We start from the raw sequence: 26,885 nt of genomic DNA, 5'->3' as shown, positions 1-26,885 counted from the left end.
TTTCATCCAAGATGTCTCTGTACATTGCTGCATTCATCTTACCCTCTATCCTGACTAGTCTCCCAGTTAGTTTTCATCCAAGATGTCTCTGTACATTGCTGCATTCATCTTACCCTCTATCCTGACTAGTCTCCCAGTTAGTTTTCATCCATTGCTGCATTCATCTTTAATTACATTTGCAAAAAAAATGTGGGAAAAGTGAAGCCATGTTAATACTTTACAGATGCATTGTAAAAACTACTTTAAAAAGACGCGGACTACTTGTAGTCTTGTTAAAGTAGTTTTAATGATGATTATTATTATTATATTTGTAGTCTTGCTAAAGTAGTTTTTATGATACTTATTATTTATTTGGTGGAAACTTTGTTGCCGGGCAGATTACAAATCACAACTTGCAAACTTTTCTTGCATTGTTTTGTGTGTGTGTGTGTGTGTGTGTGTGTGTGTGTGTGTGTGTGTGTGTGTGTGTGTGTGTGTGTGTGTGTGTGTGTGTGCGCGTGTGTGTGTGTGTGTTGCAATGGGGCCAACATGGCAGTTAATTGGGGCTAAACATGTGTGCGAATGAGAGAAGAGTTGTTTTGTTGGTGACCATGCCCCTGCTGGCCCCCAGCCCCCCCGGCCCCTCGCTAATTGCTGCATTGAGAATGAACAGGCGGGAAAAGAAATCCTGACATATCTTCACTGTCGTTGACGTGCATCTCTGTTAGCATGTTAGCATGCGCTCTATGCTGCTAACACATTATTTGATTACTTTCACCGCCGTCTGATTCTGATGAAATTTGCTACCTGTTGTTCCCTCGCAGCTCCTCAATTGCTCCTAACTGTTCCTGCACATGAACAAGTGTGCTGCTTGTCCTGCAACACCAGCTTTTTTCCCCTTACCGCTCTAAACTAACACCCACTGCCCTGCACCAAGCATTACCTTAAGACTTACATCAAACTATGTCATGTGCTATATCAAACTAAGTCAAGAGTTGCATCAACCTAAGTCAAGTGTTACATCGAACTAAGTCAGGCGTTGCATCAAACTAAGTCAAGTGTTGCATCGGACTAAGTCAAGTGTTGCATCGGACTAAGTCAAGTGTTGCATCGAACTAAGTCAGGCGTTGCATCAAACTAAGTCAAGTGTTACATCGAACTAAGTCAGGTGTTGCATCAAACTGAGTCAAGTGTTACATCGAACTAAGTCAGGCGTTGCATCAAACTAAGTCAAGTGTTGCATCGGACTAAGTCAAGTGTTGCATCGGACTAAGTCAAGTGTTGCATCGGACTAAGTCAAGTGTTGCATCGAACTAAGTCAAGTGTTGCATCGAACTAAGTCAAGTAGTACATCCAACTAAGTCAAGTGTTGCTTCAAACTAAGTCGAGTGTTGCATCAAACTAAGTCAAGTGTTACATCGAACTAAGTCAGGCGTTGCATCAAACTAAGTCAAGTGTTGCATCAAACTAAGTCAGGCGTTGCATCAAACTAAGTCAAGTGTCGCATCGAACTAAGTCAAGTGTCGCATCGAACTAAGTCAAGTAGTACATCCAACTAAGTCAAGTGTTGCTTCAAACTAAGTCAAGTGTTGCATCAAACTAAGTCAAGTGTTGCATCGAACTAAGTCAGGTGTTGCATCAAACTAAGTCAAGTGTTGCGTCAAACTAAGTCAGGTGTTGCGTCAAACTAAGTCAGGTGTTGCATCAAACTAAGTCAGGTGTTGCATCAAACTAAGTCAAGAGTTGTATCAACTTAAGTCAAGTTGTACATCATACTAAGTCAAGTGGAACATCGAACTAAGTCAAGTGTTGCTTCAAACTAAGTCAAGTGTTGCTTCAAACTAAGTCAAGTGTTGCTTCAAACCAAGTCAAGTGTTGCTTCAAACTAAGTCAAGTGTTGCATCAGACTAAGTCAAGAGTTGCATCAAACTAAGTCAAGTGTTGCATCAAACTAAGTCGGGAGTTGCATCGAACTAAGTCAAGTGTTGCATCAAACAAAGTCAGGTGTTGCATCAAACTAAGTCGGGTGTTGCATCAAACTAAGTCGGGTGTTGCATCAAACTAAGTCAAGTGTTGCATCGAACTAAGTCGAGTGTTTCATCGAACTAAGTCAAGTGTTGCATCGAACTAAGTCAAGTGTTGCATCGAACTAAGTCAAGTGGAACATCAAACTAAGTCAAGAGTTACATAAAACTAAGTCAAGTGATACATTGAAGTGAGCCAAGTGTTACATTGAGCTAAGTCAAGTGTTGCATCACCTCAAGCCAAGTAGAACATCGAACTAAGTCAAGTAGTACATCTAACTAAGTCAAGTGTTGCCTCAAACTAAGTCGATTGCTACATCAAACTAAGTCAAGTGTTGCTTCAAACTAAGTCAAGTGTTGCATCAAACTAAGTCAAGAATTGCATTAAACTAAGTCAAGAGTTGCATTAAACTAAGTCAAGTGTTGCATCAAACCAAGTCAAGAGTTGCATCAAACCAAGTCAAGTGTTGCATCAAACCAAGTCAAGAGTTGCATTAAACTATGTCAAGTGTTGCATCGAACTAAGTCAAGTGTTGCATCGAACGAAGTCAAGTGTTGCATCAAACTAAGTCGAGAGTTGCATCGGACTAAGTCAAGTGTTGCATCAAACTAAGTCAGGTGTTGCATCAAACTAAGTCAAGTGTTGCATCGAACTAAGTCAAGTGTTGCATCGAACGAAGTCAAGTGTTGCATCGAACAAAGTCAAGTGTTGCATCGAACTAAGTCAAGTGTTGCATCAAACCAAGTCAAGAGTTGCATCAAACCAAGTCAAGTGTTGCATCAAACCAAGTCAAGAGTTGCATTAAACTATGTCAAGTGTTGCATCGAACTAAGTCAAGTGTTGCATCGAACGAAGTCAAGTGTTGCATCAAACTAAGTCGAGAGTTGCATCGAACTAAGTCAAGTGTTGCATCAAACTAAGTCAGGTGTTGCATCAAACTAAGTCAAGTGTTGCATCGAACTAAGTCAAATGTTGCATCGAACGAAGTCAAGTGTTGCATCGAACGAAGTCAAGTGTTGCATCGAACGAAGTCAAGTGTTGCATCGAACAAAGTCAAGTGTTGCATCGAACTAAGTCAAGTGTTGCATCAAACCAAGTCAAGAGTTGCATCAAACCAAGTCAAGTGTTGCATCAAACCAAGTCAAGAGTTGCATTAAACTATGTCAAGTGTTGCATCGAACTAAGTCAAGTGTTGCATCGAACGAAGTCAAGTGTTGCATCAAACTAAGTCGAGAGTTGCATCGAACTAAGTCAAGTGTTGCATCAAACTAAGTCAGGTGTTGCATCAAACTAAGTCAAGTGTTGCATCGAACTAAGTCAAATGTTGCATCGAACGAAGTCAAGTGTTGCATCGAACGAAGTCAAGTGTTGCATCGAACAAAGTCAAGTGTTGCATCGAACTAAGTCAAGTGTTGCATCGAACTAAGTCAAGTGTTGCATCAAACTAAGTCAAGAGTTGCATCAACTTAAGTCAAGAGTTACATAAAACTAAGTCAAGTGATACATTGAAGTGAGTCAAGTGTTACATTGAGCTAAGTCAAGTGTTGCATCACCTTAAGTCAAGTAGTACGTCTAACTAAGTCAAGTGTTGCCTCAAACTAAGTCAAGTGTTGCATCACACTAAGTCAATTGCTACATCAAACTAAGTCAAGTGTTGCTTCAAACTAAGTCGGGTGTTGCATCAAACTGAGTCAAGAGTTGCATCAAACTAAGTCAAGAGTCGCATTAAACTAAGTCAAGTGTTGCATCGAACGAAGTCAAGTGTTGCATCGAACGAAGTCGAGTGTTGCATCGAACTAAGTCAAGTGTTGCATCGAACTAAGTCAGGTGTTGCATCAAACTAAGTCAAGTGTTGCATCGAACTAAGACAAGTGTTGCATCAAACTAAGTCAAGTGTTGCATCGAACTAAGTCAAGTGTTGCATCGAACGAAGTCAAGTGTTGCATCGAACAAAGTCAAGTGTTGCATCGAACTAAGTCAAGTGTTGCATCGAACAAAGTCAAGTGTTGCATCGAACTAAGTCAAGTGTTTCATCAAACTAAGTCAAGTGTTGCATCGAACTAAGACAAGTGTTGCATCAAACTAAGTCAAGTGTTGCATCGAACTAAGTCAAGTGTTGCATCGAACAAAGTCAAGTGTTGCATCGAACAAAGTCAAGTGTTGCATCGAACTAAGTCAAGTGTTGCATCAAACTAAGTCAAGAGTTGCATCAACTTAAGTCAAGAGTTACATAAAACTAAGTCAAGTGATACATTGAAGTGAGTCAAGTGTTACATTGAGCTAAGTCAAGTGTTGCATCACCTTAAGTAAAGTAGTACGTCTAACTAAGTCAAGTGTTGCCTCAAACTAAGTCAAGTGTTGCATCACACTAAGTCAATTGCTACATCAAACTAAGTCAAGTGTTGCTTCAAACTAAGTCAGGTGTTGCATCAAACTGAGTCAAGAGTTGCATCAAACTAAGTCAAGAGTTGCATCAAACTAAGTCAAGAGTCGCATTAAACTAAGTCAAGTGTTGCATCAAACTAAGTCAAGTGTTGCATCAAACCAAGTCAAGTGTTGCATCAAACTAAGTCGAGAGTTGCATCGAACTAAGTCAAGTGTTGCATCAAACTAAGTCAGGTGTTGCATCAAACTAAGTCAAGTGTTGCATCGAACTAAGACAAGTGTTGCATCAAACTAAGTCAAGTGTTGCATCGAACTAAGTCAAGTGTTGCATCGAACGAAGTCAAGTGTTGCATCGAACAAAGTCAAGTGTTGCATCGAACAAAGTCAAGTGTTGCATCGAACAAAGTCAAGTGTTGCATCAAACTAAGTCAAGAGTTGCATCAACTTAAGTCAAGAGTTACATAAAACTAAGTCAAGTGATACATTGAAGTGAGTCAAGTGTTACATTGAGCTAAGTCAAGTGTTGCATCACCTCAAGTCAAGTAGTACGTCTAACTAAGTCAAGTGTTGCCTCAAACTAAGTCAAGTGTTGCATCACACTAAGTCAATTGCTACATCAAAGATGGTGAAGATGGTAAAGACGGTGAAGACAGTGAAGATAGTGAAGATAGTAAAGACGGTGAAGACAGTGAAGACGGTGAAGACAGTAAAGACGGTGAAGACAGTGATGACGGTGATGACGGTGATGACGGTGAAGACAGTGAAGACAGTGAAGACAGTGAAGATAGTGAAGATAGTGAAGATAGTGAAGATGGTGAAGATAGTAAAGATAGTGAAGATAGTAAAGACGGTGAAGATAGTAAAGACGGTGAAGACAGTGAAGACGGTGAAGACAGTGATGACGGTGATGACGGTGAAGACAGTGAAGACAGTGAAGATAGTGAAGATAGTGAAGATGGTGAAGATGGTGAAGATAGTAAAGATAGTGAAGATAGTGAAGATGGTGAAGATAGTAAAGACGGTGAAGACAGTGAAGATGGTGAAGATAGTGAAGATAGTGAAGATGGTGAAGATAGTAAAGATAGTGAAGATAGTGAAGATGGTGAAGATAGTAAAGACGGTGAAGACAGTGAAGACAGTGAAGATAGTGAAGATAGTGAAGATGGTGAAGATAGTGAAGATAGTGAAGATGGTGAAGATAGTAAAGATAGTGAAGATAGTGAAGATGGTGAAGATAGTAAAGATAGTGAAGATAGTGAAGATGGTGAAGATAGTGAAGATGGTGAAGATAGTAAAGATAGTGAAGATAGTGAAGATGGTGAAGATAGTAAAGATAGTGAAGATAGTGAAGATGGTGAAGATAGTAAAGACGGTGAAGACAGTGAAGATGGTGAAGATAGTAAAGACGGTGAAGATGGTGAAGACAGTGATGGCGGTGATGACGGTGAAGACAGTGAAGATAGTGAAGATAGTAAAGACGGTGAAGACAGTGAAGATAGTGAAGATGGTGAAGACGGTGAAGACAGTGATGACGGTGAAGACAGTGAAGACGGTGAAGATAGTAAAGATAGTGAAGATGGTGAAGATGGTGAAGATAGTAAAGACAGTGAAGATAGTGAAGACGGTGAAGATAGTAAAGATGGTGAAGATAGTAAAGACAGTGAAGACAGTGAAGATAGTGAAGACAGTGAAGATAGTAAAGATGGTGAAGATGGTGAAGATGGTAAAGATGGTGAAGACGGTGAAGACAGTGAAGATGGTGAAGACAGTGATGACGGTGAAGACAGTGAAGATAGTAAAGATAGTGAAGATGGTGAAGACAGTGAAGATAGTGAAGATGGTGAAGATGGTAAAGATGGTGAAGACAGTGAAGATAGTAAAGATAGTGAAGATGGTGAAGATAGTAAAGATGGTGAAGACAGTGAAGACAGTGAAGATAGTAAAGATAGTGAAGATGGTGAAAATGGTAAGGATGGTGAAGACAGTGAAGATGATGAAGATAGTGAAGATGGTGAAGATAGTGAAGATGGTAAAGATGGTGAAGACAGTGAAGATAGTAAAGATAGTGAAGATGGTGAAGACAGTGAAGACAGTGAAGATAGTAAAGATAGTGAAGATGGTGAAAATGGTAAGGATGGTGAAGACAGTGATGACGGTGAAGACAGTGAAGATAGTAAAGATAGTGAAGATGGTGAAGACAGTGAAGATAGTGAAGATGGTGAAGATGGTAAAGATGGTGAAGACAGTGAAGATAGTAAAGATAGTGAAGATGGTGAAGATAGTAAAGATGGTGAAGACAGTGAAGACAGTGAAGATAGTAAAGATAGTGAAGATGGTGAAAATGGTAAGGATGGTGAAGACAGTGAAGATGGTGAAGATAGTGAAGATGGTGAAGATAGTGAAGATGGTAAAGATGGTGAAGACAGTGAAGATAGTACAGATAGTGAAGATGGTGAAGATAGTAAAGATGGTGAAGACAGTGAAGACAGTGAAGATAGTAAAGATAGTGAAGATGGTGAAAATGGTAAGGATGGTGAAGACAGTGAAAATGGTAAAGATAGTGAAGATGGTGAAGATAGTAAAGATGGTGAAGACAGTGAAGATGGTGAAGATAGTAAAGATAGTGAAGATGGTAAAGATGGTGAAGACAGTGAAGATGGTGAAGATAGTAAAGATAGTGAAGATGGTGAAAATGGTAAGGATGGTGAAGACAGTGAAGATGGTGAAGATGGTAAAGATGGTGAAGACAGTGAAGACAGTGAAGATGGTGAAGCCCCCACACCCAGCGCTCCAAGCACAATAAAAGGTAGATCAGCGTTAAACAAATGACAAAAGCCAACACCATACAAGGATTTTGTCATTTCAACAGTCAGGACCCGAAGGTGGAGGGAGGCTACCCTCTCGTCCACTGGGTTGAACTCCATCATGCAGGCTTTGAGGCGGGGGGGCAACAAGAATTACCACCCCAGCTCGTCGCCTCTCACTGCCAGTAACGCCAGAGTGAAAGAGAGTCCAGTCCCTCTGGAGAGAAGTGGTTCCCTTGCTGTGCGTCAAAGTGAGTCCGACTATAGCTGGAACTTCTCCACCTGGCGCACTAGCTCAGGTGAGCCAACTCCAGGCCTGGCTCCAGAGGGGCACCCAGGCACCAGGCACTAGCCATGGTGAGCCAACTCCAGGCCTGGCTCCAGAAGGGCACCCAGGCACCAGGCACTAGCCATGGTGAGCCAACTCCAGGCCTGGCTCCAGAAGGGCACCCAGGCACCAGGCACTAGCCATGGTGAGCCAACTCCAGGCCTGGCTCCAGAGGGGCACCCAGGCACCAGGCACTAGCCATGGTGAGCCAACTCCAGGCCTGGCTCCAGAGGGGCACCCAGGCACCAGGCACTAGCCATGGTGAGCCAACTCCAGGCCTGGCTCCAGAAGGGCACCCAGGCACCAGGCACTTGCCATGGTGACCCAACTCCAGGCCTGGCTCCAGAAGGGCACCCAGGCACCAGGCACTAGCCATGGTGACCCAACTCCAGGCCTGGCTCCAGAAGGGCACCCAGGCACCAGGCACTTGCCATGGTGACCCAACTCCAGGCCTGGCTCCAGAAGGGCACCCAGGCACCAGGCACTTGCCATGGTGAGCCAACTCCAGGCCTGGCTCCAGAAGGGCACCCAGGCACTTGCCATGGTGACCCAACTCCAGGCCTGGCTCCAGAAGGGCACCCAGGCACCAGGCACTTGCCATGGTGACCCAACTCCAGGCCTGGCTCCAGAAGGGCACCCAGGCACCAGGCACTTGCCATGGTGACCCAACTCCAGGCCTGGCTCCAGAAGGGCACCCAGGCACCAGGCACTTGCCATGGTGACCCAACTCCAGGCCTGGCTCCAGAAGGGCACCCAGGCACCAGGCACTTGCCATGGTGACCCAACTCCAGGCCTGGCTCCAGAAGGGCACCCAGGCACCAGGCACTTGCCATGGTGACCCAACTCCAGGCCTGGCTCCAGAAGGGCACCCAGGCACCAGGCACTTGCCATGGTGACCCAACTCCAGGCCTGGCTCCAGAAGGGCACCCAGGCACCAGGCACTTGCCATGGTGACCCAACTCCAGGCCTGGCTCCAGAAGGGCACCCAGGCACCAGGCACTTGCCATGGTGAGCTGCGTCTGGGCGCGGGAAACCTGAGTCTCGGTTTTTGTATTTCCATAGAAGTCTTCCAGCTGCTCTTTGTCCGATCCCTCACCTTAGGACCTGTTTGTCTTGGGAGAGCCTAGCAGGGGGCACAGAAGCCCCCAGACAACATAGCACCCAGGATCATGTATATAAAAGTATATATATATGTTTTCTTCTCATCTTTTTTCTCCTTCTCATTTCTTCTCCTTGTGTGTCTTGTATTTGTTGTCCTTCTTTTCCTCACCTGCTCCTCCTGCAGGTGGTGGACGGCCAGCTGGCTCCCTTCCTGTCCAAGGTGGTGAAGTGTTCCAGCGCCCACGTTCTGGACTGCAGTCAGTGTCGAGACAAGGGTCTGGTGTGCGAGCTGTGTCAGCAGCAGCAGCTCATCTTCCCCTTCCAGGAGAGCGCCACCCACAGGTGACTCGAAGACTCGTCTTCCCCTTCCTGGAGAGCTCCGCCCACACTCACGGCGCTCTGTCCTGCTGCAGGTGCGAGGGCTGCGGCGCCGTCTTCCACGCGGCGTGTCGGCAGAAGGCGCGGCCGTGTCCTCGCTGCGTGCGCAGAGAACTTCACCACAAGGCCGCGTCCTCCGTCTGGTCGCCGGACGACTGCTTCCACCTGCCCTACCAGGACTCTTGAGACACGCCCTCTTCCTGGTGGCTCCACCTCCTCTTGCTCCTCCCCCTGAAGGGATCCATCAGAGTGTCATGGAGACGGCGGATGACAAGAAAAGCATCCTCACCAAAGTTTCATCTGCAACACGACTCCACTCCTAACAAACCTGATGTATTATTGTTGTTGTTGTTGTTGTTGTTGTTGTCAGCGACCACATCAATTTCAACTTCTTGAAGAAGCCAACAGGAAATAAGACTTTTTTATTTGGTACGACTTCTCACTAAAAGGCTTCTTATCTGCTTAGCATCGTCAGCTAACGAGGAGTTTGTTGGAGGAAAGTCTTCAAGCTGCCACTTTTAGACTTTTTACTTCACTTTTCAGCCAGGAAATCAAATCTTTCAATTCAGGGAATGAATTTTGTACTTTGGCCAAAAATATGTGCTTTTATTTTGAAGTTGCATTTTACTCAAAGTATTTGTTAAAATGTGCACTTTTTGCTGCTGTTGGTCTCCATGCAGCAAGACTCTTTTACTTGTGTTTGTCGCTAATAAAACAGTCTTAAAGGGACCACCTTGTGTTGTTGTTGTTGTTGTTGTTGTCACATGACCTTAAAGGGACCACCTTGTGTTGTTGTTGTTGTTGTCACATGACCTTAAAGGGACCACCTTGTGTTGTTGTTGTTGTTGTCACATGACCTTAAAGGGACCACCTTGTGTTGTTGTTGTTGTTGTTGTCACATGACCTTAAAGGGACCACCTTGTGTTGTTGTTGTTGTTGTCACATGACCTTAAAGGGACCACCTTGTGTTGTTGTTGTCACATGACCTTAAAGGGACCACCTTGTGATGTTGTTGTTGTTGTCACATGACCTTAAAGGGACCACCTTGTGTTGTTGTTGTTGTTGTCACATGACCTTAAAGGGACCACCTTGTGTTGTTGTTGTTGTTGTCACATGACCTTAAAGGGACCACCTTGTGTTGTTGTTGTTGTTGTCACATGACCTTAAAGGGACCACCTTGTGTTGTTGTTGTTGTCACATGACCTTAAAGGGACCACCTTGTGTTGTTGTTGTTGTTGTCACATGACCTTAAAGGGACCACCTTGTGTTGTTGTTGTTGTTGTTGTCACATGACCTTAAAGGGACCACCTTGTGTTGTTGTTGTTGTTGTTGTCACATGACCTTAAAGGGACCACCTTGTGTTGTTGTTGTTGTTGTTGTCACATGACCTTAAAGGGACCACCTTGTGTTGTTGTTGTTGTTGTCACATGACCTTAAAGGGACCACCTTGTGTTGTTGTTGTTGTTGTCACATGACCTTAAAGGGACTACCTTGTGTTGTTGTTGTCACATGACCTTAAAGGGACCACCTTGTGTTGTTGTTGTCACATGACCTTAAAGAGACCACCTTGTGTTGTTGTTGTTGTTGTCACATGACCTTAAAGGGACCATCTTGAGTTGTTGTTGTCACATGACCTTAAAGGGACCACCTTGTGTTGTTGTTGTTGTCACATGACCTTAAAGGGACCACCTTGTGTTGTTGTTGTTGTTGTTGTCACATGACCTTAAAGGGACCACCTTGTGTTGTTGTCACATGACCTTAAAGGGACCACCTTGTGTTGTTGTTGTCACATGACCTTAAAGGGACCACCTTGTGTTGTTGTTGTTGATGTTGTCACATGACCTTAAAGGGACCACCTTGTGTTGTTGTTGTTGATGTTGTCACATGACCTTAAAGGGACCACCTTGTGTTGTTGTTGTCACATGACCTTAAAGGGACCACCTTGTGTTGTTGTTGTTGTTGTTGTCACATGACCTTAAAGGGACCACCTTGTGTTGTTGTCACATGACCTTAAAGGGACCACCTTGTGTTGTTGTTGTTGTTGTCACATGACCTTAAAGGGACCACCTTGTGTTGTTGTTGTTGTTGTCACATGACCTTAAAGGGACCACCTTGTGTTGTTGTTGTTGTTGTCACATGACCTTAAAGGGACCACCTTGTGTTGTTGTTGTTGTTGTCACATGACCTTAAAGGGACCACCTTGTGTTGTTGTTGTTGTCACATGACCTTAAAGGGACCACCTTGTGTTGTTGTTGTTGTTGTCACATGACCTTAAAGGGACCACCTTGTGTTGTTGTTGTTGTCACATGACCTTAAAGGGACCACCTTGTGTTGTTGTTGTCACATGACCTTAAAGGGACCACCTTGTGTTGTTGTTGTCACATGACCTTAAAGGGACCACCTTGTGTTGTTGTTGTTGTTGTCACATGACCTTAAAGGGACCACCTTGTGTTGTTGTTGTCACATGACCTTAAAGGGACCACCTTGTGTTGTTGTTGTTGTCACATGACCTTAAAGGGACCACCTTGTGTTGTTGTTGTCACATGACCTTAAAGGGACCACCTTGTGTTGTTGTTGTTGTCACATGACCTTAAAGGGACCACCTTGTGTTGTTGTTGTTGTTGTCACATGACCTTAAAGGGACCACCTTGTGTTGTTGTCACATGACCTTAAGGGGACCACCTTGTGTTGTTGTTGTTGTTGTCACATGACCTTAAAGGGACCACCTTGTGTTGTTGTTGTTGTTGTTGTCACATGACCTTAAAGGGACCACCTTGTGTTGTTGTCACATGACCTTAAAGGGACCACCTTTTGTTGTTGTTGTTGTCACATGACCTTAAAGGGACCACCTTGTGTTGTTGTTGTTGTTGTTGTCACATGACCTTAAAGGGACCACCTTGTGTTGTTGTTGTTGTTGTCACATGACCTTAAAGGGACCACGCTGTGTTGTTGTTGTTGTTGTCACATGACCTTAAAGGGACCACCTTGTGTTGTTGTTTGTTGTTGTTGTTGTCACATGACCTTAAAGGGACCACCTTGTGTTGTTGTTGTTGTTGTTGTCACATGACCTTAAAGGGACCACCTTGTGTTGTTGTTGTTGTTGTCACATGACCTTAAAGGGACCACCTTGTGTTGTTGTTGTCACATGACCTTAAAGGGACCACCTTGTGTTGTTGTTGTTGTCACATGACCTTAAAGGGACCACCTTGTGTTGTTGTTGTCACATGACCTTAAAGGGACCACCTTGTGTTGTTGTTGTTGTCACGTGACCTTAAAGGGACCACCTTGTGTTGTTGTTGTTGTTGTCACATGACCTTAAAGGGACCACCTTGTGTTGTTGTCACATGACCTTAAAGGGACCACCTTTTGTTGTTGTTGTTGTCACATGACCTTAAAGGGACCACCTTGTTGTTGTTGTTGTTGTCACGTGACCTTAAAGGGACCACCTTGTGTTGTTGTCACATGACCTTAAAGGGACCACCTTGTGTTGTTGTCACATGACCTTAAAGGGACCACCTTGTGTTGTTGTTGTCACATGACCTTAAAGGGACCACCTTGTGTTGTTGTCACATGACCTTAAAGGGACCACCTTGTGTTGTTGTTGTTGTCACATGACCTTAAAGGGACCACCTTGTGTTGTTGTCACATGACTTTAAAGGGACCACTTTGTTGTTGTTGTTGTCACATGACCTTAAAGGGACCACCTTGTGTTGTTGTTGTCACATGACCTTAAAGGGACCACCTTGTTGTTGTTGTCACATGACCTTAAAGGGACCAGTTTGTTGTTGTTGTTGTTGTCATGTGACCTTAAAGGGACCACTTTGTTGTTGTTGTTGTCACGTGACCTTAAAGGGACCACCTTGTGTTGTTGTTGTTGTCACATGACCTTAAAGGGACCACCTTGTGTTGTTGTCACATGACCTTAAAGGGACCAGTTTGTTGTTGTTGTTGTTGTCATGTGACCTTAAAGGGACCACTTTGTTGTTGTTGTTGTCACGTGACCTTAAAGGGACCACCTTGTGTTGTTGTTGTTGTCACATGACCTTAAAGGGACCACCTTGTGTTGTTGTTGTCACATGACCTTAAAGGGACCACCTTGTTGTTGTTGTCACATGACCTTAAAGGGACCACCTTGTTGTTGTTGTCACGTGACCTTAAAGGGACCACCTTGTGTTGTTGTTGTTGTTGTTGTCACATGACCTTAAAGGGACCACCTTGTGTTGTTGTCACATGACCTTAAAGGGACCACCTTGTGTTGTTGTTGTTGTCACATGACCTTAAAGGGACCACCTTGTGTTGTTGTCACATGACCTTAAAGGGACCACTTTGTTGTTGTTGTTGTCACGTGACTTTAAAGGGACCACCTTGTGTTGTTGTTGTCACATGACCTTAAAGGGACCACCTTGTGTTGTTGTCACATGACCTTAAAGGGACCAGTTTGTTGTTTTTGTTGTTGTCATGTGACCTTAAAGGGACCACTTTGTTGTTGTTGTTGTCACGTGACCTTAAAGGGACCACCTTGTGTTGTTGTTGTTGTCACATGACCTTAAAGGGACCACCTTGTGTTGTTGTTGTTGTCACATGACCTTAAAGGGACCACCTTGTTGTTGTTGTTGTTGTCACATGACCTTAAAGGGACCACCTTGTTGTTGTTGTTGTTGTCACATGACCTTAAAGGGACCACCTTATTGTTGTTGTTGTTGTCACATGACCTTAAAGGGACCACCTTGTTGTTGTTGTTGTTGTCACATGACCTTAAAGGGACCACCTTGTTGTTGTTGTTGTTGTCACATGACCTTAAAGGGACCACTTTGTTGTTGTTGTTGTTGTCACATGACCTTAAAGGGACCACCTTGTTGTTGTTGTTGTCACATGACCTTAAAGGGACCACCTTGTTGTTGTTGTTGTTGTCACATGACCTTAAAGGGACCACCTTGTGTTGTTGTTGTTGTCACATGACCTTAAAGGGACCACCTTGTGTTGTTGTTGTCACATGACCTTAAAGGGACCACCTTGTGTTGTTGTCACATGACCTTAAAGGGACCAGTTTGTTGTTGTTGTTGTTGTCATGTGACCTTAAAGGGACCACTTTGTTGTTGTTGTTGTCACGTGACCTTAAAGGGACCACCTTGTGTTGTTGTTGTTGTCACATGACCTTAAAGGGACCACCTTGTGTTGTTGTTGTTGTCACATGACCTTAAAGGGACCACCTTGTGTTGTTGTTGTTGTTGTCACATGACCTTAAAGGGACCACCTTGTTGTTGTTGTTGTTGTCACATGACCTTAAAGGGACCACCTTGTTGTTGTTGTTGTCACATGACCTTAAAGGGACCACCTTGTTGTTGTTGTTGTTGTCACATGACCTTAAAGGGACCACCTTGTTGTTGTTGTTGTTGTCACATGACCTTAAAGGGACCACTTTGTTGTTGTTGTTGTTGTCACATGACCTTAAAGGGACCACCTTGTTGTTGTTGTTGTCACATGACCTTAAAGGGACCACCTTGTTGTTGTTGTCACATGACCTTAAAGGGACCACCTTGTTGTTGTTGTTGTTGTCACATGACCTTAAAGGGACCACCTTGTTGTTGTTGTTGTTGTCACATGACCTTAAAGGGACCACTTTGTTGTTGTTGTTGTTGTCACATGACCTTAAAGGGACCACCTTGTTGTTGTTGTCACATGACCTTAAAGGGACCACCTTGTTGTTGTTGTTGTTGTCACATGACCTTAAAGGGACCACCTTGTTGTTGTTGTTGTTGTCACATGACCTTAAAGGGACCACTTTGTTGTTGTTGTTGTTGTCACATGACCTTAAAGGGACCACCTTGTTGTTGTTGTTGTCACATGACCTTAAAGGGACCACCTTGTTGTTGTTGTTGTCACATGACCTTATAGGACCACCTTGTTGTTGTTGTTGTCACATGACCTTAAAGGGACCACCTTGTTGTTGTTGTCACATGACCTTAAAGGGACCACCTTGTTGTTGTTGTTGTTGTCACATGACCTTAAAGGGACCACCTTGTGTTGTTGTTGTCACATGACCTTAAAGGGACCACTTTGTTGTTGTTGTTGTTGTCACATGACCTTAAAGGGACCACCTTGTGTTGTTGTTGTTGTTGTCACATGACCTTAAAGGGACCACCTTGTGTTGTTGTTGTTGTTGTCACATGACCTTAAAGGGACCACCTTGTGTTGTTGTTGTTGTTGTCACATGACCTTAAAGGGACCACTTTGTTGTTGTTGTTGTTGTCACATGACCTTAAAGGGACCACCTTGTTGTTGTTGTTGTCACATGACCTTAAAGGGACCACCTTGTTGTTGTTGTTGTCACATGACCTTAAAGGGACCACCTTGTTGTTGTTGTTGTTGTCACATGACCTTAAAGGGACCACCTTGTTGTTGTTGTTGTCACATGACCTTAAAGGGACCACCTTGTTGTTGTTGTCACATGACCTTAAAGGGACCACCTTGTTGTTGTTGTTGTTGTCACATGACCTTAAAGGGACCACCTTGTGTTGTTGTTGTCACATGACCTTAAAGGGACCACTTTGTTGTTGTTGTTGTTGTCACATGACCTTAAAGGGACCACCTTGTGTTGTTGTTGTCACATGACCTTAAAGGGACCACCTTGTGTTGTTGTTGTTGTTGTCACATGACCTTAAAGGGACCACCTTGTGTTGTTGTTGTTGTTGTCACATGACCTTAAAGGGACCACCTTGTGTTGTTGTTGTTGTTGTCACATGACCTTAAAGGGACCACTTTGTTGTTGTTGTTGTTGTCACATGACCTTAAAGGGACCACCTTGTTGTTGTTGTTGTCACATGACCTTAAAGGGACCACCTTGTTGTTGTTGTTGTCACATGACCTTAAAGGGACCACCTTGTTGTTGTTGTTGTTGTCACATGACCTTAAAGGGACCACCTTGTGTTGTTGTTGTCACATGACCTTAAAGGGACCACCTTGTTGTTGTTGTTGTTGTCACATGACCTGTCCTCCGCTGCAGACACCAGTCAGTCGCTCACTTCAACCTAGACTCATGTTCACCAGGATGGGAATCAAACCCACGCATGCAGAGCACAATGGATCAGCAGCCCATCCCCCTAACCACTCAGACACCTCGTCCTCCAAACTTCTAGACAAAACATGTGCTGCATTCTGGGATCTAGTCGTCTTACATCTAGTCCTGTTACATTTTCTAATCTGATCATTTTACTTCCACTCTGTTACATTTGGCCGTTACATAACATGATCCATTGTGTTACATCTAGTTGTATTACATTTGTGATCTACTTGTGTGTCACGTGGGATCTAGTTGTGTGTCACGTGGGATCTACTTGTGTGTCACGTTTGATCTACTTGTGTGCCATGTGGGATCTAGTTGTGTCACGTTTGATCTACTTGTGTGTCACGTGTGATTTAGTTGTGTGATCTATGTCGTGTGTCACGCGGGATCTAGTTGTGTGTCACTTGTGATCTACTTGCGTGTCACGTTTGATCTAGTTGTGTGTCACGTGTGATCTAGTCGTGTGTCACACGTGATCTAGTTGTCACGTGTGATTTAGTTGTGAGTCACGTGTAATGTAGTTGTGTGTCACGTGTGATCTACTTGTGTGGCATGTGGGATCTAGTTGTGTCATGTTTGATCTACTTGTGTGTCACGTGTGATGTAGTTGTGTGATCTATGTCGTGTGTCACGCGGGGTCTAGTTGTGTGTCACTTGTGATCTACTTGCGTGTCACGTTTGATCTAGTTGTGTGTCACGTGTGATCTAGTCGTGTGTCATGTGTGATCTAATTGTCACGTGTGATTTAGTTGTGTGTTACGTGTGATCTAGTCGTGTGTCACGTGTAATCTAGTTGTGTGTCACGTGTGATCTAGTCGTGTGTCACGTGTAATCTAGTTGTGTGTCACGTGTGATCTAGTTGTGTGTCACATGTGATCTACTTGTGTGTCACGTGTGATTTAGTTGTGTGTCACGTGTGATCTAGTTGTGTGTCACGTGTGATTTAGTTGTGTGTCACGTGTGATTTAGTTGTGTGTCACGTGTGATTTAGTTGTGTGTCACGTGTGATCTAGTTGTGTGTCACGTGTGATTTAGTTGTGTGTCACGTGTGATTTAGTTGTGTGTCACGTGTGATTTAGTTGTGTGTCACGTGTGATCTAGTTGTGTGTCACGTGTGATCTAGTTGTGTGTCACGTGTGATTTAGTTGTGTGTCACGTGTGATCTAGTTGTGTGTCACGTGTGATTTAGTTGTGTGTCACGTGTGATTTAGTTGTGTGTCACGTGTGATCTAGTTGTGTGTCACGTGTGATTTAGTTGTGTGTCACGTGTAATCTAGTTGTGTGTCACGTGTGATCTAGTCGTGTGTCATGTGTGATCTAATTGTCACGTGTGATTTAGTTGTGTGTCACGTGTGATTTAGTTGTGTGTCACGTGTGATCTAGTTGTGTGTCACGTGTGATTTAGTTGTCTGTCACTTGTGATTTAGTTGTGTGTCACGTGTAATCTAGTTGTGTGTCACGTGTGATTTAGTTGTGTGTCACGTGTGATCTAGTTGTGTGTCACGTGTGATTTAGTTGTGTGTCACGTGTGATCTAGTTGTGTGTCACGTGTGATTTAGTTGTGTGTCACGTGTGATTTAGTTGTGTGTCACGTGTGATCTAGTTGTGTGTCACGTGTGATTTAGTTGTGTGTCACGTGTGATTTAGTTGTGTGTCACGCGTGATCTAGTTGTGTGTCACGTGTGATTTAGTTGTGTGTCACGTGTGATTTAGTTGTGTGTCACGTGTGATCTAGTCGTGTGTCATGTGTGATCTAATTGTCACGTGTGATTTAGTTGTGTGTTACGTGTGATCTAGTCGTGTGTCACGTGTAATCTAATTGTGTGTCACGTGTGATCTAGTCGTGTGTCACGTGTAATCTAGTTGTGTGTCACGTGTGATCTAGTTGTGTGTCACATGTGATCTACTTGTGTGTCACGTGTGATTTAGTTGTGTGTCACGTGTGATCTAGTTGTGTGTCACGTGTGATTTAGTTGTGTGTCACGTGTGATTTAGTTGTGTGTCACGTGTGATTTAGTTGTCTGTCACTTGTGATTTAGTTGTGTGTCACGTGTAATCTAGTTGTGTGTCACGTGTGATTTAGTTGTGTGTCACGTGTGATCTAGTTGTGTGTCACGTGTGATTTAGTTGTCTGTCACTTGTGATTTAGTTGTGTGTCACGTGTAATCTAGTTGTGTGTCACGTGTGATTTAGTTGTGTGTCACGTGTGATCTAGTTGTGTGTCACGTGTGATTTAGTTGTGTGTCACGTGTGATCTAGTTGTGTGTCACGTGTGATTTAGTTGTGTGTCACGTGTGATTTAGTTGTGTGTCACGTGTGATCTAGTTGTGTGTCACGTGTGATTTAGTTGTGTGTCACGTGTGATTTAGTTGTGTGTCACGTGTGATCTAGTTGTGTGTCACGTGTGATTTAGTTGTGTGTCACGTGTGATTTAGTTGTGTGTCACGTGTGATCTAGTTGTGTGTCACGTGTGATTTAGTTGTGTGTCACGTGTGATTTAGTTGTGTGTCACGTGTGATCTAGTTGTGTCACGTGGCTGGCTCTCTCAGTCGTGGGGGGGCTGTAATGCGGACGCTGTATCGATCCGTTGTGGTGAAGAAGGAGCTGAGCCGGAAGGCAAAGCTCTCAATTTACCTGTCGATCTACGTTCCCATCCTCACCTATGGTCATGAACTTTGGGTCATGACCGACAGGACAAGATCACGGGTACAAGCGACCCAAATGAGTTTCCAGGTCTCTCCCTTAGAGATAGGGTGAGAAGCTCTGCCATCCGGGAGGAACTCAAAGTAAAGCCGCTGCTCCTCCACATGGAGAGGAGCCAGATGAGGTGGTTCGGGCATCTGGTCATTCTTTATTTTAAAAATAGAGACATTTATTAAATAAATTATTAATATTAAAAATAAGGAGACATTTATTAAATAAATTATTATTCTTTGAATTAAAAATAGAGACATTTATTAAATAAATTATTAGTATTAAAAATAAGGAGACATAATAAGGAGACATTTTATAAACAAATTATTTATATTAAAAAATAAGGAGACATTTATCAAATAAATTATAATTCTTTATATTAAAATAAGGAGATATTTATTAAATAAATTATTCTTGTTTGAATTACGAATAAGGAGACATTTATTAAATCAATTATTTGTATTAAAAATAAGGAGACATTTATTAAATACATAATTTTTCTTTATATTAAAATAAGGAGACATTTATTAAATAATTTGTATTAAAAATAAGGAGACATTTATTAAATAAATTATTATTCTTTGAATTAAAAATAGAGACATTTATTAAATAAATTATTAGTATTAAAAATAAGGAGACATTTATTAAATACATCTGCGATGAGGTGGCGACTTGTCCAGGGTGTACCCCGCCTTCCGCCCGATTGTAGCTGAGATAGGCGCCGGCGCCCCCCGCGACCCCAAAAGGGAATAAGCGGTAGAAAATGGATGGATGGATTATTAAATACATCATTTTTCTTTATATTAAAATAAGGAGACATGTATTTAATAATTTATATTAAAAATAAGGAGACATTTATGAAATGAATTATTATTCTTTATATTAAAATAAAGTGACAGTATTGTCAGCGACTGTTGGTCACGTAGGGCGCTATGTCCAAGTAACCTGAGCAGGTGAACCAACGCACAAAGAGCCACGCCCACATTAGGACCTTTGTACCCCCTCGCGCCACTTCTCGCACGGGGTCAAAGGTCATGTGACTGCTAATATTCCTCCTGATCGGTTGTGATGACAAATACACTTTTATTCTTTCAAAGCAGTCCAGTGATGCCTTCACGTTCTGCTCGTAATGCCCAGCGTGCTGATGGGGACCCTCACGCCACACAAGCAGCTGGTGCCTTCAGGTACATTCCGTAAAGTCAGCGAAGCCTGGTGTTTGACATGACGACCGACTTTTGATCTTTGAGTGAAAGAAGTGTTGCTTTCAAAGTGCCACGCTGCGTTTTACCGAGTCCCGCCGGCATTCGTCACATGTCTGACGCCCCGTGAACGCATCGCAAGGCTCAGCCCCGCGCACTGGCGGAGAGATCGCACTTGTCTTCTTGTCACCTGCCAGCAGGACTGCTGCACGGACCCTGGACTCGAACGCAACACCAAGCGCGTCCGCGCACGTCCCTGGACTCGAACGCAACACCAAGCGCGTCCGCGCACGGACCCTGGACTCAAACGCCACACCAAGCGCGTCCGCGCACGGATCCTGGACTTGAACGCAACACCAAGCGCGTCCGCGCATGGACCCTGGACTCGAACGCAACACCAAGCGCATCCGCGCACGGACCCTGGACTTGAACGCAACACCAAGCGCGTCCGCGCACGGATCCTGGACTTGAATGCAACACCAAGCGAGTCCGCGCACGGACCCTGGACTTGAACGCAACACCAAGCGAGTCCGCGCACGGACCCTGGACTTTAATGCAACACCAAGCTTGTCCGCGCACGGACTCTGGACGTGAACACAACACCAATCGCTTCCGCGCATGGACTCTGGAAGTGAACGCAACACCAGGCGCTTCCGCGCACGGACTCTGGAAGTGAACGCAACACCAGGCGCTTCCGCGCACGGACTCTGGACGTGAACACAACACCAGGCGCTTCCGCGCACGGACCCTGGACGTGAACACAACACCAAGCGCGTCCGCGCACAGACCCTGGACGTGAACACAACACCAAGCGCGTCCGCGCACGGACCCTGGACGTGAACACAACACCAAGCGCGTCCGCGCACAGACTTTGGACTTGAACACAACACCAAGCGCGTCCGCGCACGAACTCTGGACGTGAACACAACACCAAGCGCGTCCGCGCACGGACTCTGGACGTGAATGCAACACCAAGCGCGTCCGCGCACGGACTCTGGAAGGGAACGAAACACCAGGCGCTTCCGCGCACGGACTCTGGAGGTGAACACAACACCAAGCGCGTCCGCGCACGGACTCTGGACGTGAACGCGTCCACTTTCATCTGGGAGTATCAAGAGTATCAAGAGTGGAAGTCCGCGCCGGCGGCGGAAGTGCGTGCGAGAGAGTTGGGCGCCCTGAGCAAGCAAGAGGAATGTGCTAGAAAAAGTTGGTGCCAGCTAATGATTGACGCGCGCTGCGTGTGGGATTAATCATCAATAAGAAGCAACAGGACCTGAGCTGAATGGGGTCCAGCGTGAGGCTGCTGGTCCTGGTCCTGCTGGTCCAGAGTCCAGGCGGAATGCAGGCGGCGTCCAAGGAGCGGGTGTGCGAGAGCATCACAGTGCCCATGTGCCGGGGCATCGGCTACAACCTGACCTACATGCCCAACCAGTTCAACCACGACACCCAGGAGGAGGTGGGCCTGGAGGTGCACCAGTTCTGGCCTCTGGTGCGCATCCGCTGTTCTCCGGACCTGCTCTTCTTCCTGTGCAGCATGTACACGCCCATCTGCCTGCCGGACTACCGCAAGCCCCTCCCCCCGTGCCGCTCCGTGTGCGAGCGGGCCAAGCGAGGCTGCTCGCCGCTCATGAGCCAGTACGGCTTCGAGTGGCCCGAGAGGATGAGCTGCGAGCGACTGCCCCGGCTGGGCGACGAGACCCTGTGCATGGACCAGAACAGCAGCGAGACCACCACGGAGGCGCCGCCCTTCCCCAAGCCCACCCGCGGGCGACTCAGAGTCGCAGAGCGGGAGTGCAGCTGCCGAGAACCTCTGGTCCCCATCAGGAGGGAGAGCCACCCGCTGTTCGGGAGGGTCCGCACAGGGCCCCTGGCCAACTGCGCCCAGCCCTGCCACCAGGCCTACTTCTCGGCGGAGGAGCGCACCTTCACCGCCTTCTGGGTGGGCCTGTGGTCCGTCCTGTGCTTCCTGTCCACGCTGACCACGGTGGCCACCTTCCTGATGGACACACAGCGCTTCAAGTACCCCGAGCGGCCCATCATCTTCCTGGCCGCCTGCTACCTCTTGGTGTCTCTGGGCTACATACTGCGCCTGCTGGCGGGGCACCGGCGCGTGGCGTGCGCCCCCGGCGGCGAGCACGTCCTCTACGACAGCAGCGGCCCCGCCCTGTGCACGCTGGTCTTCCTGCTGGTCTACTTCTTCGGCATGGCCAGCTGCATCTGGTGGGTGGTCCTGTCCTTCAGCTGGTTCCTGGCGGCCGGGATGAAGTGGGGCAGCGAGGCCATCGCCAGCTACTGCCAGTACTTCCACCTGGCCGCCTGGGTGCTCCCCAGTATCAAGACCGTCATGGTTCTGGCGCTCAGCGCCGTGGACGGCGATCCGGTGGCCGGAATCTGCTACGTGGGCAACCAGAGCCTGGGAAACCTGCGGGGGTTCGTGCTGGCGCCACTGGTGGTCTACCTCTTCACGGGCTCGCTCTTCCTGTTGGCCGGCTTCGTGTCCCTCTTCCGGATCCGCAGCATCATCAGGCAAGGTGGCACCAAGACGGACAAGCTGGAGCGGCTGATGATCCGCATCGGCCTCTTCACCGTGCTCTACACCGTGCCCGCCGGCGTGGTGGTGGCCTGCCTGGTCTACGAGCAGCACCGGAGACCCGGGTGGGAGCGGGCCTTGGCCTGCACCTGCGCCTTGGAGCGCCAACGTCTGGGCGCCGGGCCCGACTACGCCGTCTTCATGCTCAAGTACTTCATGTGCTTGGTGGGGGGCATCACCTCCGGAGTCTGGATCTGGTCAGGCAAGACTGTGGAAACGTGGAAGAGATTCTTGGCGCGCTGCTGCCCCTGCTGGCGGTACAGCCTGGCGACTCCGCCCCCTTTGTATGGCGACACCGCCACCGTCTACCACAAAGCTCCTTCTCATATATGACACATGGACGCGGTATTTATTCACCTACTTTCACATGCCTTGTACAGGCCTCGCGTCGGCCGGGAATCCAACCTGCGACACCTGTGGCCACGTTTGATGTCTGCCCTTCAAGCAGCTGTGGGTTGGCCTCCAACATCACCTGCTGGCAGATCAGACTTCACCTTTCATTGGGACTTTAAAGTCTGTAAAGCACCTTTGTCTGCTGGCGGCTCGGGCCTCAACCCGCCCACATTTGCTCAACTCTCTTTGGAGGCGTTCTGCGGCGTCTTTTATACAGCAACCTCTCCTGGGGTCATTAAATGCACCATGGCAACAATGGCGTCATGTTATGTTTCCATGGCAACACTCACTTTTGCTCCTGACTCTTAAGCGCTCCTGGAGGGAAGACTTGGTAGTACACGGCCCAAACACTAAATACTAAATACTAAACACTAAACACTCCCCCACTTCAACTAAAGAGTATCACGAGTACAACTAAAGAGTATCACAAGTACAACTAAAGAGTATCACGAGTACAACTAAAGAGTATCACGAGTACAACTAAAGAGTATCACGAGTACAACTAAAGAGTATCACGAGTACAACTAAAGAGTATCACGAGTACAACTAAAGAGTATCACGAGTACAACTAAAGAGTATCACGAGTACAATTAAAGAGTATCACGAGTACAACTAAAGAGTATCACGAGTACAACTAAAGAGTATCACGAGTACAACTAAAGAGTATCACAAGTACAACTAAAGAGTATCACGAGTACAACTAAAGAGTATCACGAGTACAACTAAAGAGTATCACGAGTACAACTAAAGAGTATCACAAGTACAACTAAAGAGTATCACGAGTACAACTAAAGAGTATCACAAGTACAACTAAAGAGTATCACGAGTACAACTAAAGAGTATCACGAGTACAACTAAAGAGTATCACGAGTACAACTAAAGAGTATCACGAGTACAACTAAAGAGTATCACGAGTACAACTAAAGAGTATCACGAGTACAACTAAAGAGTATCACGAGTACAACTAAAGAGTATCACGAGTACAACTAAAGAGTATCACGAGTACAACTAAAGAGTATCACGAGTACAACTAAAGAGTATCACGAGTACAACTAAAGAGTATCACGAGTACAACTAAAGAGTATCACGAGTACAACTAAAGAGTATCACGAGTACAACTAAAGAGTATCACGAGTACAACTAAAGAGTATAACAAGTACAACTAAAGAGTATCACGAGTACAACTAAAGAGTATCACGAGTACAACTAAAGAGTATCACAAGTACAACTAAAGAGTATCACGAGTACAACTAAAGAGTATCACAAGTACAACTAAAGAGTATCACAAGTACAACTAAAGAGTATCACGAGTACAACGAAAGAGTATCACAAGTACAACTAAAGAGTATCACGAGTACAACTAAAGAGTATCACAAGTACAACTAAAGAGTATCACGAGTACAACTAAAGAGTATCACAAGTACAACTAAAGAGTATCACGAGTACAACTAAAGAGTATCACGAGTACAACTAAAGAGTATCACGAGTACAACTAAAGAGTATCACGAGTACAACTAAAGAGTATCACGAGTACAACTAAAGAGTATCACGAGTACAACTAAAGCGTATCACGAGTACAACTAAAGAGTATCACGAGTACAACTAAAGAGTATCACGAGTACAACTAAAGAGTATCACGAGTACAACTAAAGAGTATCACAAGTACAACTAAAGAGTATCACGAGTACAACTAAAGAGTATCACGAGTACAACTAAAGAGTATCACGAGTACAACTAAAGAGTATCACAAGTACAACTAAAGAGTATCACGAGTACAACTAAAGAGTATCACAAGTACAACTAAAGAGTATCACAAGTACAACTAAAGAGTATCACGAGTACAACTAAAGAGTATCACGAGTACAACTAAAGAGTATCACGAGTACAACTAAAGAGTATCACAAGTACAACTAAAGAGTATCACGAGTACAACTAAAGAGTATCACGAGTACAACTAAAGAGTATCACAAGTACAACTAAAGAGTATCACAAGTACAACTAAAGAGTATCACGAGTACAACGAAAGAGTATCACAAGTACAACTAAAGAGTATCACGAGTACAACTAAAGAGTATCACAAGTACAACTAAAGAGTATCACGAGTACAACTAAAGAGTATCACAAGTACAACTAAAGAGTATCACGAGTACAACTAAAGAGTATCACGAGTACAACTAAAGAGTATCACGAGTACAACTAAAGAGTATCACGAGTACAACTAAAGAGTATCACGAGTACAACTAAAGAGTATCACGAGTACAACTAAAGCGTATCACGAGTACAACTAAAGAGTATCACGAGTACAACTAAAGAGTATCACGAGTACAACTAAAGAGTATCACGAGTACAACTAAAGAGTATCACAAGTACAACTAAAGAGTATCACAAGTACAACTAAAGAGTATCACGAGTACAACTAAAGAGTATCACGAGTACAACTAAAGAGTATCACAAGTACAACTAAAGAGTATCACAAGTACAACTAAAGAGTATCACGAGTACAACTAAAGAGTATCACAAGTACAACTAAAGAGTATCACAAGTACAACTAAAGAGTATCACGAGTACAACTAAAGAGTATCACGAGTACAACTAAAGAGTATCACAAGTACAACTAAAGAGTATCACGAGTACAACTAAAGAGTATCACGAGTACAACTAAAGAGTATCACGAGTACAACTAAAGAGTATCACGAGTACAACTAAAGAGTATCACAAGTACAACTAAAGAGTATCACGAGTACAACTAAAGAGTATCACAAGTACAACTAAAGAGTATCACAAGTACAACTAAAGAGTATCACGAGTACAACTAAAGAGTATCACGAGTACAACTAAAGAGTATCACAAGTACAACTAAAGAGTATCACGAGTACAACTAAAGAGTATCACAAGTACAACTAAAGAGTATCACAAGTACAACTAAAGAGTATCACGAGTACAACGAAAGAGTATCACAAGTACAACTAAAGAGTATCACGAGTACAACTAAAGAGTATCACAAGTACAACTAAAGAGTATCACAAGTACAACTAAAGAGTATCACGAGTACAACTAAAGAGTATCACAAGTACAACTAAAGAGTATCACAAGTACAACTAAAGAGTATCACAAGTACAACTAAAGAGTATCACGAGTACAACTAAAGAGTATCACAAGTACAACTAAAGAGTATCACAAGTACAACTAAAGAGTATCACGAGTACAACTAAAGAGTATCACGAGTACAACTAAAGAGTATCACAAGTACAACTAAAGAGTATCACGAGTACAACTAAAGAGTATCACAAGTACAACTAAAGAGTATCACAAGTACAACTAAAGAGTATCACGAGTACAACGAAAGAGTATCACAAGTACAACTAAAGAGTATCACGAGTACAACTAAAGAGTATCACAAGTACAACTAAAGAGTATCACGAGTACAACTAAAGAGTATCACGAGTACAACTAAAGAGTATCACGAGTACAACTAAAGAGTATCACGAGTACAACTAAAGAGTATCACAAGTACAACTAAAGAGTATCACGAGTACAACTAAAGAGTATCACAAGTACAACTAAAGAGTATCACAAGTACAACTAAAGAGTATCACGAGTACAACGAAAGAGTATCACAAGTACAACTAAAGAGTATCACGAGTACAACTAAAGAGTATCACGAGTACAACTAAAGAGTATCACGAGTACAACTAAAGAGTATCACAAGTACAACTAAAGAGTATCACAAGTACAACTAAAGAGTATCACGAGTACAACTAAAGAGTATCACGAGTACAACTAAAGAGTATCACAAGTACAACTAAAGAGTATCACGAGTACAACTAAAGAGTATCACGAGTACAACTAAAGAGTATCACGAGTACAACTAAAGAGTATCACAAGTACAACTAAAGAGTATCACAAGTACAACTAAAGAGTATCACGAGTACAACTAAAGAGTATC

The 26,885-nt window shown here is 44.5% G+C and overlaps 2 protein-coding genes across 3 annotated transcripts in view; both read left to right on the top strand.

Moving 5' to 3' along the window:
- plekhm3 (pleckstrin homology domain containing, family M, member 3) overlaps window positions 1–9,729 on the top strand; it is a 54,553-nt gene extending 44,824 nt beyond the window's left edge. For both annotated transcript variants that reach the window (XM_061918170.1, XM_061918169.1), the window contains exons 7-8: window positions 8,807–8,964; window positions 9,036–9,729. In XM_061918170.1, coding sequence (XP_061774154.1) covers window positions 8,807–8,964; window positions 9,036–9,186 — 309 coding nt within the window. In that variant the 3' untranslated portion in view covers window positions 9,187–9,729. The remainder of the gene's footprint in view (window positions 1–8,806; window positions 8,965–9,035) is intronic.
- Window positions 9,730–19,947: 10,218 nt separating this feature from the next.
- Window positions 19,948–23,012, top strand: fzd5 (frizzled class receptor 5). Its single transcript, XM_061918168.1, has one exon. The coding sequence runs from the start codon at window positions 21,239–21,241 to the stop codon at window positions 22,877–22,879; it is 1,641 nt and encodes a 546-aa protein (XP_061774152.1). The 5' UTR covers window positions 19,948–21,238; the 3' UTR covers window positions 22,880–23,012.
- The last annotated feature ends 3,873 nt before the right edge of the window (window positions 23,013–26,885 follow it).

Source organism: Nerophis ophidion, linkage group LG13 (genome assembly GCF_033978795.1).
Source record: "Nerophis ophidion isolate RoL-2023_Sa linkage group LG13, RoL_Noph_v1.0, whole genome shotgun sequence".
NCBI classification, from domain to species: domain Eukaryota; kingdom Metazoa; phylum Chordata; class Actinopteri; order Syngnathiformes; family Syngnathidae; genus Nerophis; species Nerophis ophidion.
Note: the sequence above shows the minus strand (reverse complement) of the source record. Positions and strands in the feature narration are given on the sequence as shown.